The sequence below is a fragment of the Parasteatoda tepidariorum genome, chromosome 5 (assembly GCF_982258835.1).
Source record: "Parasteatoda tepidariorum strain Cologne lab strain chromosome 5, Ptep-v5.0, whole genome shotgun sequence".
In the NCBI taxonomy this organism is placed as follows: domain Eukaryota; kingdom Metazoa; phylum Arthropoda; class Arachnida; order Araneae; family Theridiidae; genus Parasteatoda; species Parasteatoda tepidariorum.
Window position 1 is genome coordinate 47,511,156 of NC_141759.1, and position 18,902 is coordinate 47,530,057.

General features: G+C 27.4%; 1 protein-coding gene across 1 annotated transcript in view; it reads right to left on the reverse strand.

The window, feature by feature from the left end:
* LOC107441492 (POU domain, class 3, transcription factor 4) overlaps positions 1-18,447 on the reverse strand; it is a 92,098-nt gene extending 73,651 nt beyond the window's left edge. The window contains exons 1-2 of the mRNA XM_016054779.5: positions 16,760-18,447; positions 232-1,261 (exon numbers count right to left, since the gene is read on the reverse strand). Of these exons, the coding sequence (XP_015910265.1) occupies positions 766-1,261; positions 16,760-17,475 (1,212 nt within the window). The 5' untranslated portion in view covers positions 17,476-18,447 and the 3' untranslated portion in view covers positions 232-765. The remainder of the gene's footprint in view (positions 1-231; positions 1,262-16,759) is intronic.
* Between the last annotated feature and the right edge of the window lie 455 nt (positions 18,448-18,902).

Sequence of the window (18,902 nt, forward strand, 5' to 3'; positions counted from 1 at the left end):
ATTTTATTTCCTTATATTTTCATTTTTCATTCAATATCATACCTTTTTTATAACTAAATGAAAATTGAGACAGTATGGCCTACGATATTTTTTAAATGCTATTTATAATTTCTGACGTTTAAAATCACATTTAAAGCATGAATAATGCATGTTTTTTTTTAAAAAACTCTTAAATAAAGCGAATAAACCGGGAAAATTGTTTTAACTTAAAAAAAAAATTATATAACTCACCACTCGAATTAGGTGACGATATAGCGCTACCAGACAACTCCTTGGCGCATCGTGAAGTGTGGAGTGAGTGTGGTCAGTCTTTGTTGAGGGCCTCTTACACCCTTATTTCTCTCTCAATGTTCTTTTCAGTAATCTTCAAAAATAACACTTGAGCCGAAGTATTTTCTTTTTTTTTTTATTTAATTTCTCTTAAATGTACAAATGACTTTGCAACAGCGAAGTGGTGATTTGTTTTTAAAAAATGTCTTAAGTGAAAAAGGACATCATTGGCACTATATATATAATATGTATAATAATATATTATTCTTTACATCTTCACACAGTTTTTCTTGGGGGCCACCCATATATTACAATTTATATTACAACTGACGAGGCAATGTGAGCACCTCTCTGTCTGTATAATATGTACATTTTGTATAGAAATGTATATAATATATTTTCGTATAATTTGTGCAAAGTCCTTGTTCAGTCCTTCCATTCGGGCATCAGATGATGGTGACCAGTGGTGGGGAGGACAAAACAGGGGGCTATTTGTCAGTGGGCCGCTAGCGACTGACCATGCATACTGTGAGGTGGAGGGCCGTGATTCTGAGGAGGCGCGTGGGGGGAGAGCATAGGAGGACTGTGCGAATGGAGGGAGCCATGTCCCGGGGGACTGTGTGTGAGCATCATTTCGCCGGGGGTGCCGGGCCCCCCTGCGCCCCCTATGTTGACGGGGGGCGTCATCCGCTTCTCCTTCTGCCGCCTGTTGCAGAACCAAACCCTGACCACTTCTTTCTCCAGCTGTAGGCTGTCCGCAAGGGAGGCTATCTCCTGAGCTGACGGTTTGGGCTGCTTGTGGAAGTGGTTTTCTAGGGCGCCCTTCACTGACACTTCAATGCTGGTCCTTTTTTTTCGCTTGCGCCCCTGTGCTGCAATCTTGTCGATGGACGTCGGGGAGCCCGTCGTACTGTCTGCCTCCTCCAGCCATTTGGCGAGTAAAGGTTTTAATTTGCACATATTTTTGAAGCTCAATTGCAGCGCCTCGAATCTGAAATGGAGAGAAAAAAATCTGTCTTAGTTTTTAAATTTAACTAATGGTACAATAAATACAAGTTTAAAATAATCATAAATATTAGGAGCAAACGTGAAATATGCAGAGTAAAATTTCCTACCCCCCCCCCCAAAGCCTTTACTATAAATCCATTTTCTATTCCTTTCCCTGCATATCATTCCTAAAGCAAATTGTCTTCTGACTTAGTAATATGTACCCTTATGTTTCTGAAACTGAAAACTAAATTCAAGGTTCAGGGGCATTGTATTGATAATTAGGGTTCAGGGGCATTGTATTGATAATTAGGATTCAGGGGCATTGTATTGATAATTCGGGTTCAGGGGCATTGTATTGATAATTAGGGTTCAGGGGCATTGTATTGATAGGGGCATTGTATTGATACTTTTTTTTTTACAATGGTAGTCTCAAATCAAACTAATCTTACTTATTGTTTCCAGGAAGATACTTTACACGTTCTCGGAAAATCCAATTATCAAAAGCATATTAAACGGAAATATCTTATCGTCTAAGTGGGAATCATATTGATTTCCTGCAAAAACGCCATCTGAATCATTTTAAAATGTGGCTAGAAATTACGTAGTTATTATAAATATTAAAAATTATAAATAATGAAATTTTTAAATAATAACGCTCTCAGTGGAATTCCTTGAACAAAAGCAATACACTGTAAAAAATTTCGAATCAAACTATGTCAAAAAGTACCAGTTAGCATAAATCCATTTTTGCAGTGAAATTTATATACAGTACTATTTACTGTAAAATTACTGGATTATTGTAGTTTAATAAATGTTAGTACTGTAAAAATTACGGTAAAAAGGGATTTCACAAATGCTGCATCCAGGAAGCCAGTACTTTTTTATCGTAATTTGATTCGGATTTTTACACTGTGCAAGTAATATGAAGAATTTTATAAAATAAGGAAATTTAAAATTCAAGTCAGAGTTTAACTAATAAATACTCTTTCTAATTTTTAATATATAGGCAATCGTCATTACTCTCGCACCAATAATAGTTAATAAACTGATTAACTAAAACTCAAAAAAGTTTTTTTTCCTCATATGTAGTGCCTTTGCACTACTGAAAATACATTAATGGAATATTTCTTTAAAATTTTATATAATTTGATTCCTTGACAACTTTACATCCTGTAAGTAATATATACTTCTCTTGCTCATCCTGTATGAATGTATGCTTTTCAAAGCTACACCCAAAAGTCTCCCAGTTTTTTCATAATATTTCTTATTTTACTTTACATACAGGGTCAAATAAAATACGAAATTGTTAGGGCCGTGTCTATTTTCAATAAGCAAACGCATGATACCAAAAATCTCAATTTAAATGTTATTCCTATTTGCATCCAATTTAGTTACACCCACACTAAAATTCACATTATCCACGATATCATTTCTTTTGGAGACCATTTTGTAATAAAAAATATTTAGAAAGTTCACTTTCAAATGAATTGTTTTAATATTGAGCGACAATATTAAAACAATTCTTGAACCAAAATACGGTGTAAATTCCCTACAAACTAAGTGAGGTGATCAATTCCTTCATATATTTGTTCAAGTCGTGCCTATTCTTTCCGTTGTTTTATATTCAAATTGTCTGAAAGTGCTGTTTCAAAATTATTTTTTAAATTTTGAATGAAATCCAATAAATTTTGAATGAAATTAAAATTAATTTTTAAATTTTGAAAGTGTTGATTGAAACAAAGTGATGATGATAGGTTTTATCAGTTCTACAAAATAAATTTCTCAAATATGCATATGTGTGAAACATAACACCATTAAAACTTTCAGCAATTTCAATATGACGCTAAGTTTAACTATATTATCGTGCTTCTTCAATTTTATCACGCGATATATGGTTTAAATATAATTAAATAATATCTACTCTGCACTTTAAGACAGTTTTGACAAATTTGCACGACACTATGGTATGGTTCATTTTAGTGATGTTTCAATTTTGAAATGATTTTTTAGAGAATGCACAGTATTTCAAAGCATATTTGTGTTTTTAAAATGAAAACAAAAGATAAATTGAAGTTATAAACATAGATATTATATAGATTTAGCTAATATTGGCATTGCTCTGACATTGGCTATAGGCATTGCTCTGACTTAAAAAGTTATGATCATTCATTTATAAATAAATAAATGAAACTTTCTTTTTTATAAACTTTCACTCATATAACTATACAAAATTTGTTTTGTCTCCTTCAATAGTGATATGAAGATATACTTCATATTTACGGTCATAAACTATACAAATACATTTGCAATTAGGAAGTATATAAATTTTAACTTGTGTAACAGACAATTTGAAAAACTGCGAGCACCAAATTAGAATTTTTCCTTAATGTTCATAAGCACAATGTATTGCACTTATAATATTTACTCATTATAACCAATTTATTCCGTTTTAATTATCGCAAATTAAAGCTATTTGCTAAAGTTGCGAAACTGCATTATTTTGTTTGCCAATTTACATTTAAATATGTACGAAACATAATAAATAAATGCTATTATCAAGTTCAAATGAAGTGAATAGCAATAAAAAATACAAAAGTGCAACAACCGAAATAGAACAATAAAAAAAAAATTTAAAGTAACCAAAGAGTACAAAAGAAAAATGCAATCCGGAAAATACATTGAAAAAAGAGCATGTCGTCCAACTTTGATTCGGTATTATTTCTGTTCTTAAGGAAGAACGTTTTAGTTTAATTGCAATTCATAAGAAAACATTATTTAAAATGGATAGGCCTTATGCGTGGGCCAAAGACTGAGTTCAGAAAATACTTAAAAGAAATACAAAGCAAAACAAAAACTCATTAGAATTTCATACAAATAAAACAAACTAATAATATAATTAATTTAAAATTTCTCTTATTAAAACGCTTCACAACTGCTTAGACCTCAAGCAGTTGTGGCCGGATTAAAAAATTTTATTTAACTTTATGCATTCTTATTTCTATTAATACAGTTTCTGGAATACACCGTACACATACATAGGCAGACTGCATCATGAAAATTCCGTATCAAATTACGGTATAAAATAATGCATTTTCCCTAAAATACATTTTACAGTAAAATCCTTATTTTCCGCAAAATATTATGTCGCAATTTTTACAGTATTATTTATTAGACTGTACCGTGAAAATTCTGGATCAAATTAAGGCATTAAATAATGCATTTTGAGTGCATTTTCCCTAAAATCCAATTTACCGTAAAATCCATATTTTCTGTAAAATATTATGTCGCAATTTTTACAGTATTACTTATTAGTGAGAGTGATTCAACGAACCCATGGTAATTATTGCTGTTAAAATAACGGTATATCAGATTCTGTGTTCCGTATCATGCTCCGGTAAAAATGGATTTTGCGGTAAAAAGTACCCGCACCCTGAGTGCTGTTACTTTTTGAAGTAATATAATACGAATTTTTTTTACGACATAATGAATATAAAATGAAAACCACATGTTGTAACTATTCAGATACGGCTGTACTTTTAAAGTGTAAATAAATATTATAATGGACTAAGTATTATTAATTTAATAAGAGTGATTCTGAGAACCCATGGTAATTATTGCTGTTAAAATTACGGTATATCAGATTTTGTGTGCCGTATCATGCTCCGGTAAAAATGGATTTTGCGGGAAAAAGTACCCGCACCCTGAGTGCTGTTACTTTTTGAAGTACTAATATAATACGGAATTTTTTTACGACAAACTAATGAATAAGGAAGGAAAACCACACGTTGTAACTATTCAGGTACGGCTGTATGTTTAAAATTTAAATAAATATTATAATAAACTAAGTTTATACTTAGTATACAGTCTTTTTCCCCTTTATAATTGAGCTTAATTAAAAATAAAGCCTTTAAACGTGTATTATTATTTTTCATTTAACTTTTTCTGGATTGTCAAGCGTTTTAAATGCATCCACTATTTAAAACCAACATAGACATCTTAGCAAATACATCTTAAATGTATTTGCTATCATAAGAAACGAATTGAAGCTTTATAACTCATGGAGAAAATACAGTTTAATTAGGTAGCACACAATTTCAAATTATGGGCAGAGTTAAAAATCTGATTGAATTGTTCCAAAAAAATAATTGTGAAGTGTTAAATTTTGGAAAAAGAAATGCCTTTACCTTTAATACACGGTTTAATAATCAATTGATTTTTGAATTAGTTTGATCCAAAACAGCTGAAATTTATCTTATAAAAAATGATCACCTTTCATTTTGTATTTCAATTCTTTATTTATTTATTTTTTTTCACTTCTAATATACGCATTAAACTGCTCCCCATGGTAACAATTGTTTTATTTTATTCTAGTAGTTTTCTTGCAATAATGTTCGAAACAACTTATTCGGATAATAAGATACTTTGTAAACTAAAACTAATATAAGGAAATATTCATAATACTAATAGATTTTCCAAATTTAAATAAGAACATTTACAATGTTACTAACTACTGAATAACAAACGATAAAAACATTTTTTTTTAGTTTTTATTTATTCCTTTAATTTTCGAACCTTTAATATAATATATAGCGATCGTATAAGGAAATAAGCGCCTATTAATTTCGATATAACAACAAAATAAAAGAAGGACAAGTTAAAGTATTTCCTGATAATTTGACTCGCAATTGGACCCCTACATACAACCATGATTCGATTGACCCGAAGACGATGTGAAAAAATGAAATAAACAAAAAATAAATAAAAAGCGTGAATCCCACGTAAGCCCATAGGCCGTACAGGTATGTAGTGATCGTGAACGCCGAGAAAAGATTTATTACTTTTTGGGTTCTGGGGGTTCCTTGAACTTCAGATCTAAAGCTTGAAGAATCATAGACAGTGGATTACTGACTCGATTTTATTTTTATTTTATCTGAGACAGAATATCTACGCTCCGATAAGAAATAAAATACTAAATATTTCTACCAAAAACAAAATGTGATTTTAATATTGAGAAAAGTTGCCAATACATGCATTATTTGAATTTTCGATGAGAGATTTAATGTTACTTTATTCCTAAATATTTAAATAACATTTTATTAAAGATAAATCATTTAGTTACAATTAACATTATTCCTAATAAATATTATTCCCAATAATTATTATCACAGTATTTTTCGAATGATAATACATGGGAGATGATATTTTTAAGAAAAGATTTACTCATATAAATCATGTTAACTGTTACTTTTAGTTACAGTTATTATTATCATTAATATTATCTAATTAGATTATTATTTAATTAGACATAATGTTACTTTATTCCTAAATATAACTCATTTAAATAACATTTTACTAAAGATAAATCATTTAGTTACAATTACCATTGTTTCTAATAAATATTATTCCTAATAATTATTAACACTGTATTTTTCGAATACATGGGAGATGATATTTTTAAGAAAAGATTTATTCTTGTAAATCATGTTAACTGTTACTTTTAGTTACAGTTACTGTTATCATTAATATTATTACTTTATATTTTGAGTGTTAATAATCATTTCATAAAAATGTCAAGGGAGATGACATTTTTATGAAATGATTTACTGGTATAAGCCATATTTCAACAAAGGTAACTGATTTAAATGTATTTCAATGTCACTTTTTTTTTAAAATATAATTCACGTAAATCATATTTCTTTAAAGACATTTCATTTAGCTACAATTATTATTATAATTACTAAATTTATTATTAGTAATTATTTTCACAGTATATTTTGACTGATAATTCATGGGAGATGATATTTTTGTGAAATGATTCACTCATCATTTCATAAACTGTTTTAATACATTGTTTTAATACTGTTTTAATACTGTTTTCCATTGTTTTGTACTGTTTTCATCAAAGTTACAGTTACTTTTCGTTAAATTTAATTTTATCATTACTTTACTTTTGGACTTATAATAATTTTTTCATAAAAGAAAATGGGGAGGGGAAAGTGATTCATAAAAATATCGCAGCGGATGATATTTTTATAAAATGACTTACCAATATAAATCATATATCATCAAATATTTCATTTAGCTGTAATAATTATAACAATCATTATGTATTTTGACTGATATTATATGGCGGATAATATTTTCATGAAATGATTTATTCATCATTTCATCAGTATTTCATTTAACTACAATAATTATTATTAAAGATTTATTTTTTGATTGACGATACATGTTAGATAATATTTTTTGTTTTGAAATACAGATATATATGTATATATAAGTTTGAGTATAATTTTTTTGCATTATGTAATTACATCCTATTTCAGATATTAATAAAACTAAAATAAAAATTTATATAACAAACTCAATTCTTTTTATATAAGACATAATCATTCTAAGGTTAAATTATAATTATAAAAATAAATAAACTTATGCATGGAAATATAAAACTCTAAAATCATTTTCTCATTTTAAAAACATTCAAATAATAAAAAAATACTTTTTACAATTTTCAGTTACGGTTCTCGAGGTAGCAAAAATTAAATCCAGCAAAAAAATAAATAAATAAATAAAAAGGGATCTAACAATGCCTACAAAACCATAATAGTAATAAATTTGTACATAAGTAGAGGAATTTGTTTACCCTTTTTCAAAATCCTTTTTTCTAATTCAAAGGCATTTTTTCTCAAAAAGTTTTTTTTCCCTCCTTGTAAAAAATAAAGTCAATTGTTTTTCCATTTTTAGGAAAATATCATTTTGTAATCTTACTATCATTTTTAAAAAACCTTTATTACAAAAAGTCGGAAAAATGACTTAAATCAGAAAATTTTTAGAAAAAAAGAGACAGATTATTTAAAATCTTGTAAAAGTGTTAAAAATCGGCCTTTTTTTTACCCTAGTGATTATTTATACTCTTTTAATAATTTTTTGTAACAATGTTTTAAAAATTATTAAAAAATCTTGTTATAAAATATATTATAAACTCTGTTCCTACTCTGTGACAACAACAAAAAAAATATATCTATCTTCATTTTTTTAAACTGCTTGTATACTTTAAAAACTCCATTTTTTTCAAAAAGTAATTTAATGATAGTGATTTATTTACTTTAAGTAAATAATTAACGTGTATGAAATTTTTAACAGATGTATAAAATTAGTATTTTCTTTCAATGAAAATTGATCTTAGTAAAAGTTGTGTAGTATTTATTACACTGCCTCAAACTTAGCAAACTAAAGCATATAAACTTGTATAAGCAAGCATTACACTATTACACTGTTATATAATTGCATTTTTAAACATACGTCGAAAATAATAGTGACTATTTTAATAACGACAATTTAAAATAATTGAAAAATAATAATATTGAATTATGTCTTATAGTTATTTTAATCATTTCCCGTCGTAATTATTGTCTCCAAAAAAGTATTATAATTTGGTATTCTCTAAGAATAGAAAGGTGTTATAGTTTAAATTGTGTAACGTTTACTTTTAAAGTGATATTTAAAGAAAAAAATCTTGCAATTACAAATAAAAGTTTTAAAATATCAAACAATTTTTCCAGAACATCTTAGAAAATTATTATAAAACAGAATCGCGCATAATCATTAAAAAAATGATAATTTCGTTCATTAAAAAAACAAATAATACAAAATTACTTTATAAGGAATTCCCCGAATAATTCTTTCGTTAATTAATTTCTACAAAAATAATTATTACTTTCTTCGTTTATTAACTCAATCATTGATACAAATTTGTAATATTTTCATTGTTTTCGCAACTAAATAAATAATCAATTACTAGCTAAGAGATATTTTTTCTGAATTTCTCATAACTAGCTATGTATTCTAATTTCTGATTTATTATTGCTATACATATGGATGTTTGTTGAAATTATAAATACAAATATTTTTTGTAATAAAAGCCATGTTCATTATTTTGTTATTTACTTCCCTTTATAAATATATTATTATTCCATTTCTGAAAAGGTGTAATATTCAATTTATATATTAAGAGTTTTAATGAACATGGAAAAAAAATTTATATATTCTACACCTTTAGAAGTTATGATATATATATTGAATCATAATATAATTCAAATTCACTGAAACCTTAAAACAGCGCCAAGTATGTTTTATTTCTTTATCAAAATCACACGATGCAACAATTTTGCGATATTACCATATGCGTACTATTACAATACAATCATATGCACGACATTATGGTCTAAGTATTGGTATTATTGTTTTAAAATATCGATATTATAAACAGCATTGAATTGATTTTATTCAAGATATAAATGTCATCTTGACTTAACAATATTGTAGAATCTTTTAGAAAATATTAAGGTGATCTTTTGCTATAAATGTATAATCAGTACTTTTTTCCGTTTAAGAGCGATAACAGCATTTTTCGAAAAAATAATAATTTATAATGATAAGTTATTAAATAATATTATATATACGCTATATTTTTGTGACATTTATAAACTTTTTAAGATTGGGAAATTTATACATACTTGTTTCTTATATTTAAATATAATCTTTATGTATAACTTAATAAATATTTAGCACAATAGATATTGTTAGAATATTGCTGAGTAAAATTTTTTTTCTATTTATGGTAGATTTTAAGAGACATTATTATTTCTTTTGAGTAGAGAAAATTGATAAACCACAGTAAAGTTATTTAAATTAGAAAAAAACTCTATTTATAGTTTTTTAGTGAATAATAGCGAGGCTATTTTTATTATAAAATTAAACTATGTATTTAATTTTTTAATTAATATCACTGACTCTAAAAGAATTTCTTAAGTATTAAATTTTGATATGATTAGAAGTTAAGGAAAAGAGACACGCTGTACTTCGTAACAAAATACTCAATACCCAAAAAATTCAAATTTAATTGCTAAGCTGAATTAGGTATTTTTTAGAATAATAAAAATGTGCTTACCTATTTTAATTAATCTTAAAGTCGTATTTTAATGCAATCAGTTAATTGTTTTCTATTTTATTTTTTTCTACAATTTTCTTAAAGAATTATTGAAAATACCATAACATGTTAATTTTTCAGCAATAAAACTGTGCTTGAATTGTTTTGTACAAAATATTTATTTGAAAATTCTGTTTTAATTAAGAAAAATGACAAATTATTAGAATTAAAAGGCATTATAATAAACTAATTTTATTCAATTTTAATAAAATATCACATTACGAATTAGATAATTAAATAATAATAATAGCAAGAACTTGTTATTTGTCGAATTGTCTTTCATAAAGATGAATTCCTTATTATTTTATAAAAAATAAATTCTATATTGCAAAAAATATAAGATTGTTCATGAACAAAAATTTGTAGATTCTTGTTTCATTTAAAATTAAGAATGGGCCTTATAAAATAAATTTTAAAATTTTTAAATGTTTATATGATTTATAAATAAGCTTTGTGACTGAATTTCAATTCAGAATATGTATTTTTAAACCCATATCTGGAAACGCAATTGACTTTTGCGTATTGTTTGAAAGCACTTAATCATACATTTATCAGCCTTAAACATGTAAAGAAAATTAAAAAAAAAACAAATAAACAAACTATAAATACGGGGGAAATTAATTATCTTCATTTTTCCTGCACTTTTATCAGCACTGCAGCTATAAAAGCATTTAAATGTATAATTTCACATAATCAACGTAAATCACGCATTATATACAATGAATCTTTTAATTTTGAGCGCTTTGCGCTTGTTTATAAAAATTAAATCCTAAATTAAATCACTATTAAAAGTCATACAGCTTAATCTTTTGTTTGCATTACTTTTATATTAATTTATATACGAATTCCAAAAATTGGTTATAAATAAAAAATAAATAGAAGAAATCAGAAATTTAAAGAAGCGCAGAAAAATACCATTTTAGAAAATCAAAACACGATTGTGCCTTTTAGTTTGTAACATACTTTATTTATTTTTTATTTATTTATTTATTTATTTTTGTGACGACATTGATGTAATCTCAAAATGAATCGAAGAAATATAATCAGTCAATGTAGTGTTGAAAAGACGATATTAGAAAAAAAAATTATATATTGCTTGTTCACTATTTAAGGACAAAAAGAAATATTTGGCTATCAGTGAGATCCTCATACTGTTTTTCTTGAAAACTGAAATGCAGTTAGTTCACGGCTAATCATTTCAAAAAAGTAAAGAGATAAATAATAAAGTTAAAATCTTTGTTTCTTGATTCATTGTGTCGTACTATAAAAACTCGTAGAGATTTATAGGGGGGGAAAAACGACATAAACAAAACCTATAACCGTCAATATCAGAGAACAGAAAAAAAAAGTAACCCGCTTTTCCCCTCCGGCTTAGAAAAACTTCGAGTTAGGCGTTTTAAAGAACTTTTGTCAATGTTATCTTCACTTGATATATAAAATAATTTTTAAAACATTTTAGATATTTCGAAATTAGCGTTCTTTAAAAAAAACTAAGTAAATATTTTTACTTTATAATTATCTAAAAAGGAAAATAAATATTTGAATTGATGAAAATATTGTAAAAGGTATAAGAAAAAGGAATTAATTCATAAGTACTATATCTTATCTCTAAAGCTTATAAGTAATTGTATTTAATCATTTAACTTAAAAAACTATCTAGGAAAAATTTGGAAAAATAATTAATGTAACTTCTTCTATAACAAGAAGGAAATAAAAGAAACAGATATTTGAACAATTCTTAATAAGTTTCACTTGCTTTTTTAGACATTTTATATGAAAAAACTTCGTTTGCAACCTCAGAATTAGCTGCCATAAATTTAATTTCAGTATTGCAATACTGTTGTAAAAAATTTTAAAACATGCGCAGTTTTATACTTTTCAAATAGTAAGCGCTGTAAATTTAGTAAAATATAGTAATGAAATAAAAGTTTTTAGAGAAAATAAAATACATACTTAAGATCAAAACCCATAAGTTAGCAACCACATGTTTTAAAACTTTTAGGTATCTTTTTGATATATAAAAGGTTTGTTTAGCAAATGTTTGGGGAAAAAAAAAGCTTAATCTTTATTGTGTTTTTCATCATAATTGACTGTAAAATTTTAAACATAAGTTTTTACGTATTTTTTTAGTATTATTTTACTTGAAATCAAGAATGCCTATTTAATGCTTTTAAGTTTCTTTTTTTTAATGCTCTAAAAATATTTAAGTTTAAAAATATTTGTCTAAAAACAATAAAATCTATTATTATGAAAACGTATGACAAAGCAATATATTTTAATATCAAACAAAAAGAGTTTTTTAATAAATTGTTTCATTTTATTTTTGTACAAAAAGAAATTTAAACTTTGTAAAACAATTATTTTGTTTGTTTAGACAGTGATGAAAAGTTTTTAAACTCTAATTCTAATTTAAAAAAAATTCTTCAAAAATTGCTGCTGTAATAATGAGAAATCGTAAGATTATGTTCGTGTTACAGGCAAGTTGAAAAATTTTTCACGAACTAGAAAAATTCGTTTATAATACTTTAATTAAGAAATGCATTCAAATAAAAAGAAATAAACTTAATAAGTGCAACGTATAGTATTACAATTAAAATAAGATACACCTTCATTATTTACTAAAATTGACTGAAAAAAGTTAGTAAAATATTTGAAGTACGCAGAGAATTTTTTAAAAAAAATAGCGAAATTGAAAATGAGCTGTTATTTCTCATGATAAAATAAATTAAAAACAATTAAATAAACACAAAACTTCAGTTAATTAAATATAAAATTTACGTTTACTTATCGAAATGTGCTATAAATTTTAAATTCCAAAATATTTCACTATTATTTTATTAAAAGAAAATTTAAATATTAAAATTTTATTTTAAAAACATTTTTTACGTCTAATGTACTCTAGCGATTATTAAATTCAGATTCATAGTTATTCTTATCTTTTCATTGACTGGGTCAAAATCACGTCCAAATTTATTCTAACTGATATTCGTCCTGATTTTTAAGTCATGTTTTGAAGAATAAATAAACCATATTCCTGTTTGACTTACGGTCTCCCACCCTTTTAGCGTGAAATGAAAATTGCATGGCCATTTCGCTAAACAATTTGCAGTTTATTAAATTAAAAACAAATTAAAAGTAAATAAATAAACACCAAATTCTTCACCTAATTAAATACAAAATCTCATAGAAATGCGCTATAAATTTCAAACTCCAAAATGTTTCATTACTTTATTCAATTGTTAAAAAAAAAAAAAAAAAAAAAAAATTTAAATTTTAATATTTAAACTTTATTTATTTTAAAAACATTTTTACGTCTAATGTATTCGAGCGATTATTAAATTCAGATTCTTAGTCATTCTTATCTTTTCATTGACTGGGTCAAAATCACGTCCAAATTTATTCTAACTGATATTCGCACTGATTTTTAAGTCATGTTTTGAAGAATAAATAAACCATATTCTTGTTTGACTTACGGTCTCCCACCGTAAATGAAAATTGCGTTGACATTCCGTTAAACAATCTGCAGTATATTTAAATATGTGAATTCATTGCATATGCATGGGACTTATGAATTATTCAAACTGCCGCATTTTATTCAAGAATAATTAAGGTCTTTCCACCCGAAAATGTTTAAAATTACAATACAATGACGGTGATAACAACAATAAATTTGGTAATAAAATCTGTTAGGTGTTTAGATAATAGCTTTTACATAAATTTTATTCAATTAGACTTAATATAATTTGCGGATGTTTTCAGCTTCTGTTTACGTTTGTTAGTTACTTTAACTGGCTGCTAAATAATTGCTGTTTTATGTCCTTTTCATTGTAATGGCATTTTTAAATGTTTTCACATCAGATTTTATTTTACATTATTTTAAATTATATTCTTGTTTAGAATTATTTAAATTTTAGTTATAAAGTTCAGTTTAACTACAAGATTACTTGGTAATTTAAAATGAATTTTAGAACTTACAACAACTAGTTTTTGCATTTTAAAATGTTAATATAATAGCGAAAATGTTATATAATAGCGAAATATTTAAGAACTTCGAAAAATAACCTTAAGTATAAAAAAAAAAATAACAGGTTGATTTATAGTATATTAAACAAACTTTTTGATTAGACACATATGTACAACCTTTTATTATCTATACGTTTCAAATAATGGAATTTTAGCATTTTTTCTTTTTTAAATAGTATTAGAGTTAAACTTTAGTTGTAATACTTTTTTTTTTTATCTAAAAGATTACTTGCTACTTAAGTATAATTATTGCACGGTACAAAAAAATATACGGTAAAATAAAACAAAATATACGGTATTTAAAACATTCATTTGGTAATGTTTCCGTTCATTTTGTAACGGTTTACAAAAAAGTCTAGTTTTAAAAATTATAGTTCTTATTACCAAACATTTAGTAAAAAATGCAAAACTGAAAGGTAAATTTGACCAAATAAAGTTAAACCGAAGTTAATAAAGTTTGACCGAATATAGTTTTTATGCCATGCTCTAAAGAATCATGATGAAATTATCAAATTCTACCACATTTACCAAATTTTATGACATATTATCATATTTTACTAAAATCATTTTTATTGTTATCATCAAAGCGCTTCATTAAAAATTACCGAGCTTTTTAGTGCTTCCATAGAGCTAGAAACATGGTAAATTTATCCATTTTCTGGTAGTTTTAACCATACTTTTCTTCTCAGTGAAAAACTAAACACTACTTATTTTTACAATTAAATACTAGAAATATAAAAAAATTTACACTTTTTTTAAAATTATGGTATGAGTTGTTTATAATTCAATACGCGAGGCTCGTTGTTATTTATTAGTCTGAGGAAAATTTCACGAATCAATTTTAGGTTATGAGATAATGCTATAATAATTTGAAAATTTAAACATTTTTAACAGAGTTTATTATGAATTTAACTTTGCTTATGAATTTACTATAAATTAACTTTACTTATGAATTTTACTTCTTATGAAGGTAACTTCAATATACAATATAAAAGAAAATATTGGTAGTTTATTTAAAAAGTATTGCTGGTCTTCTTTTAAAAATATTCAAAAATATATATTTACTTCAATTTTAAATAGGTTTAAGCATATTTATAGCGAGATTTGCTATGATTAAAAATAATGACAGGTTGCAAAATTATACGCTAAATACTAAATTTTAACTGAAAACACATAAGAAACACTGCAGACTACTCAATAAATTTAACAAATGATTTTGTGACTGACTAATTTAACGAATTAAATACGTTATGAAATTCAAATTAAGTAGAAAATTATTTAAAAGGCATTTTATTGCTTTTTTAACAATTCACTTCCTCATAATATTTACAAATATAATAACTTAATATTAAATTCCGAATATTTTCATTAATAAATAATTTTCTAGGTGAAAAATAGTTATTTTAACGAAAATTAAAAAAAATAATAACAATACAGAAAACGAATTCCAATTCAAATGATGGAAAAAATACACACTTCAGCTAATAATGACTCCAAATTAAGTAGGTACACTTCTTAATATGTTAAATCCTTAAAAAAATCATGTTTGAATACAAGCACAATGGTTGCCATCAAAATATAACAAATTCAATTTCTCTACAGATTCTTTGGTCTCGTCTCAAATGACTTTAACCGCATTTTAGAATTCTATAGCATTTAGAAATTAACATTTTACAATGTGTGCATGTTTTTCCAAGAAATGTTTTTGCGCTTAATTGAAAATAGTTCAGTTAAACAGATTTAGTTTCAAATTTTTTTTAATTCTGTTTTGATTAGCACAAACTTTGTCATATAGAGCGAAAATAAATGAAATATCATTCATGTGGAGAAAAAAAATTTACATGTGATTTTTTAAATACAATCACAAATTTTTATTGAAAAACCCTAAACTCCAGGAAATTATTATTTTTCACAAAAGAATTTCTGTATATAGAATAACCCAAGATGCCTAGTTGACAGATTTGTTCACAAAATATTTTCTATGCATAAATTTAAGCTGCGCATTGATAGATTAGATAGTTATTTTCATAGATTATTTTTTTATGAATCAGTTTTTATTGCACGTAACCCTACATTGCACGTTGATAGATTTGATAAATATGAACATAAATTATTAATATAAATAAAAATTTATATTGTACGTAACCCTACATTGTACGTTGATAGATATGTTCATAATAAATTATTCTATGTATATGCTTGCATTTGCATTGCATTGTGCGTAGACAGATATGTTCATAAAATATTTTTCTATTCATACATTTTAAAAGTTAAAGCTCCTCTAAATATTATACTATATAATAATTCAAAACAAATACTGGGTACATTAGTAAGTTAATAGTTTTTTTGTGCAGTTGCAAGGGGATTATTGAAAATTGGTACCGAATGTTGTATGTGTTTTTCAAAATTTTTAATCTTGTTTCTACAATTGTATTGTTATTGCTTTGAAAATGTTAGTGCACTGAATAGAGTGTAAAGAAAACTTACCTGCATATTGTTGTTTGACTAAACACATTTCCATAAAGGGTTCCTAAGGCTAGACCGACATCTGCCTGGGTGAACCCCAACTTTATGCGCCTCTGTTTGAATTGCTTCGCGAACTGCTCCAGGTCATCGGAGCTGGGCGCTTCCTCCTCGGAACCATCCGGATGATGCCTTGGATCTAGCATGTCATTATGAAGATGATGATGAGGATGATGATGTTGGTGTTGTTGATGGTGAGGATCGGGATGGTGATGTTGCATATCCCGCATACTCGGGTGTAGTTGACCACCACCGCCGTGAGACAGCATACCGTTCATGGCGCCATAGTGATGCTGTAAAGGTGGTGACCCATTCGGACTGGGGCTCATATGGCCCCCCATGTGAGCCGTAGCACCCAGAGAACTGGGATGCCAAGGTGTCCCCATATGCTGGGGCGGACGGTGGTGGAGGGTACCCGGGTGAATGTCGCTTGGTTTAATGTCCTGGCCTCCGTGGAGGCTCATGCCACCCCCTGTTGACCAAGGTGAAGGGTCACTGTGAGGCGGCAGTCCAACCCATTGATGGTGAGGGGCAAGAGCGTGTCCGTTCGGACCATGATGTGGATTCGGTGGCATGTACTTCATTTCGGGAGGTTCACGACCGTAACTTGCTTGAGATGTGGCCACTTGCATGCCTTCATGAATTACCGCATTATACGGATTGGAAGGACTAGTGGCCATAATTCCATGGAGCTCAATCGTGGAAAACCTGGCGGCAGCAGACGATAAAAGTCCGTCAGTCCCTCGACTGTCGTCTGCTCCTCGAAATATCTGTTCCTTCAGTGCGACTGTTTTTTGTAACCACTTTTTATCATCAGTATGTTCTCCGGCTGTTCTTGAAGTTGAAATTTGGACTCTGTAATTCTCAGTCTGTAATTCGGTTGAAGTGCATGATCATATCCAAAGGTTTTCTTAACTTTAAATAATGAAATAAATAGTATATTTTGGTCAGCTTTTTTATTTGCTTTTTCAAATGCTGAATTAAATAAATAGTGCAAAAGTTATGAACAGCCTTACAACTTTACCTATTTATAGTACTTATATGTTCATTAAGATTCTATTTCATAATAAATTCAAATAGGAAAAAAGAATTTTCACCATTCGTTGATTCTATTAAAATGGGGGGGTAGCAAAAAATTCCGCTCGAAATTGCGTGATAATTTTTAGCACCAAAACAATCCTTCTTGAAGAGTAGTGCGTGCAAAACCACTGTACGAGCAAACGATCCACGGCTCTTTACTGTTACCGCTCAATCCCGCTTTTGCTGCCGCCCTTTCCTCCGAATAGTCGTCTCGGCAGGCCGGCCAAGAATCGGTGTCTGATTGGTGAGGCGATCCAGCGAGCTTATTGGTTGGATGTTTGTGACTTTTTCTTTTCCTTTTTTATTTCTTTTTCCTATTCGGCTGAGTGGAGGAGAGGTGGGGAGATGACGCGTTGCGTGAAACGTGACGTTGCCTTGGCGACGTCTTACCCACATCACGTGACTTTAAGGGTGGATGCATGGTTGCGTCATAGGGAGGAGCTTAGAACTAAAGGGTGGGATTACGTTGCGCATGATTGACAGTAGCATGCTGAGAGAATGTACAGAAAACACCTGAAAACTTGTGGTTCCCCCCTAAAAACTACATGACGATTCTACACAGTCAAAAGATGTGTCCGTCTGGTGTCTAGTTGAGCATGAGATTAACTTTCGAAGATGAGATATTGAGAAATATGTTCCGATCTTTAGAAATGAAATATGGGCTCCTGAACTTGGAATGCTGCAAGCCTTTTAAGAAAAGACACACACTCTTTTGTTTATATATGTTTCTCAAGCAAATTTAACAAATGTTTTTCTTTTTTAATTTAAGATTGTTTTTGTTGTAATAACAGCGAACAATTAGCAGGAAAATTAGGGGATACCCAAGAAAAATTAAGTACTAAAAAATTAATTTTAAATACTATTATTAAATTTTAAACAAGTAAGAATAATCGAAATTAAATATATTATATAATTTAAAATGCTAAATGTATTATTTTATTGACATTAAATTAGATATTTCATTACCTTTGTAGTTACAATAGAAGAAAAATATAGGAGTCACTCTTATTACGGAATTTACAAAAAA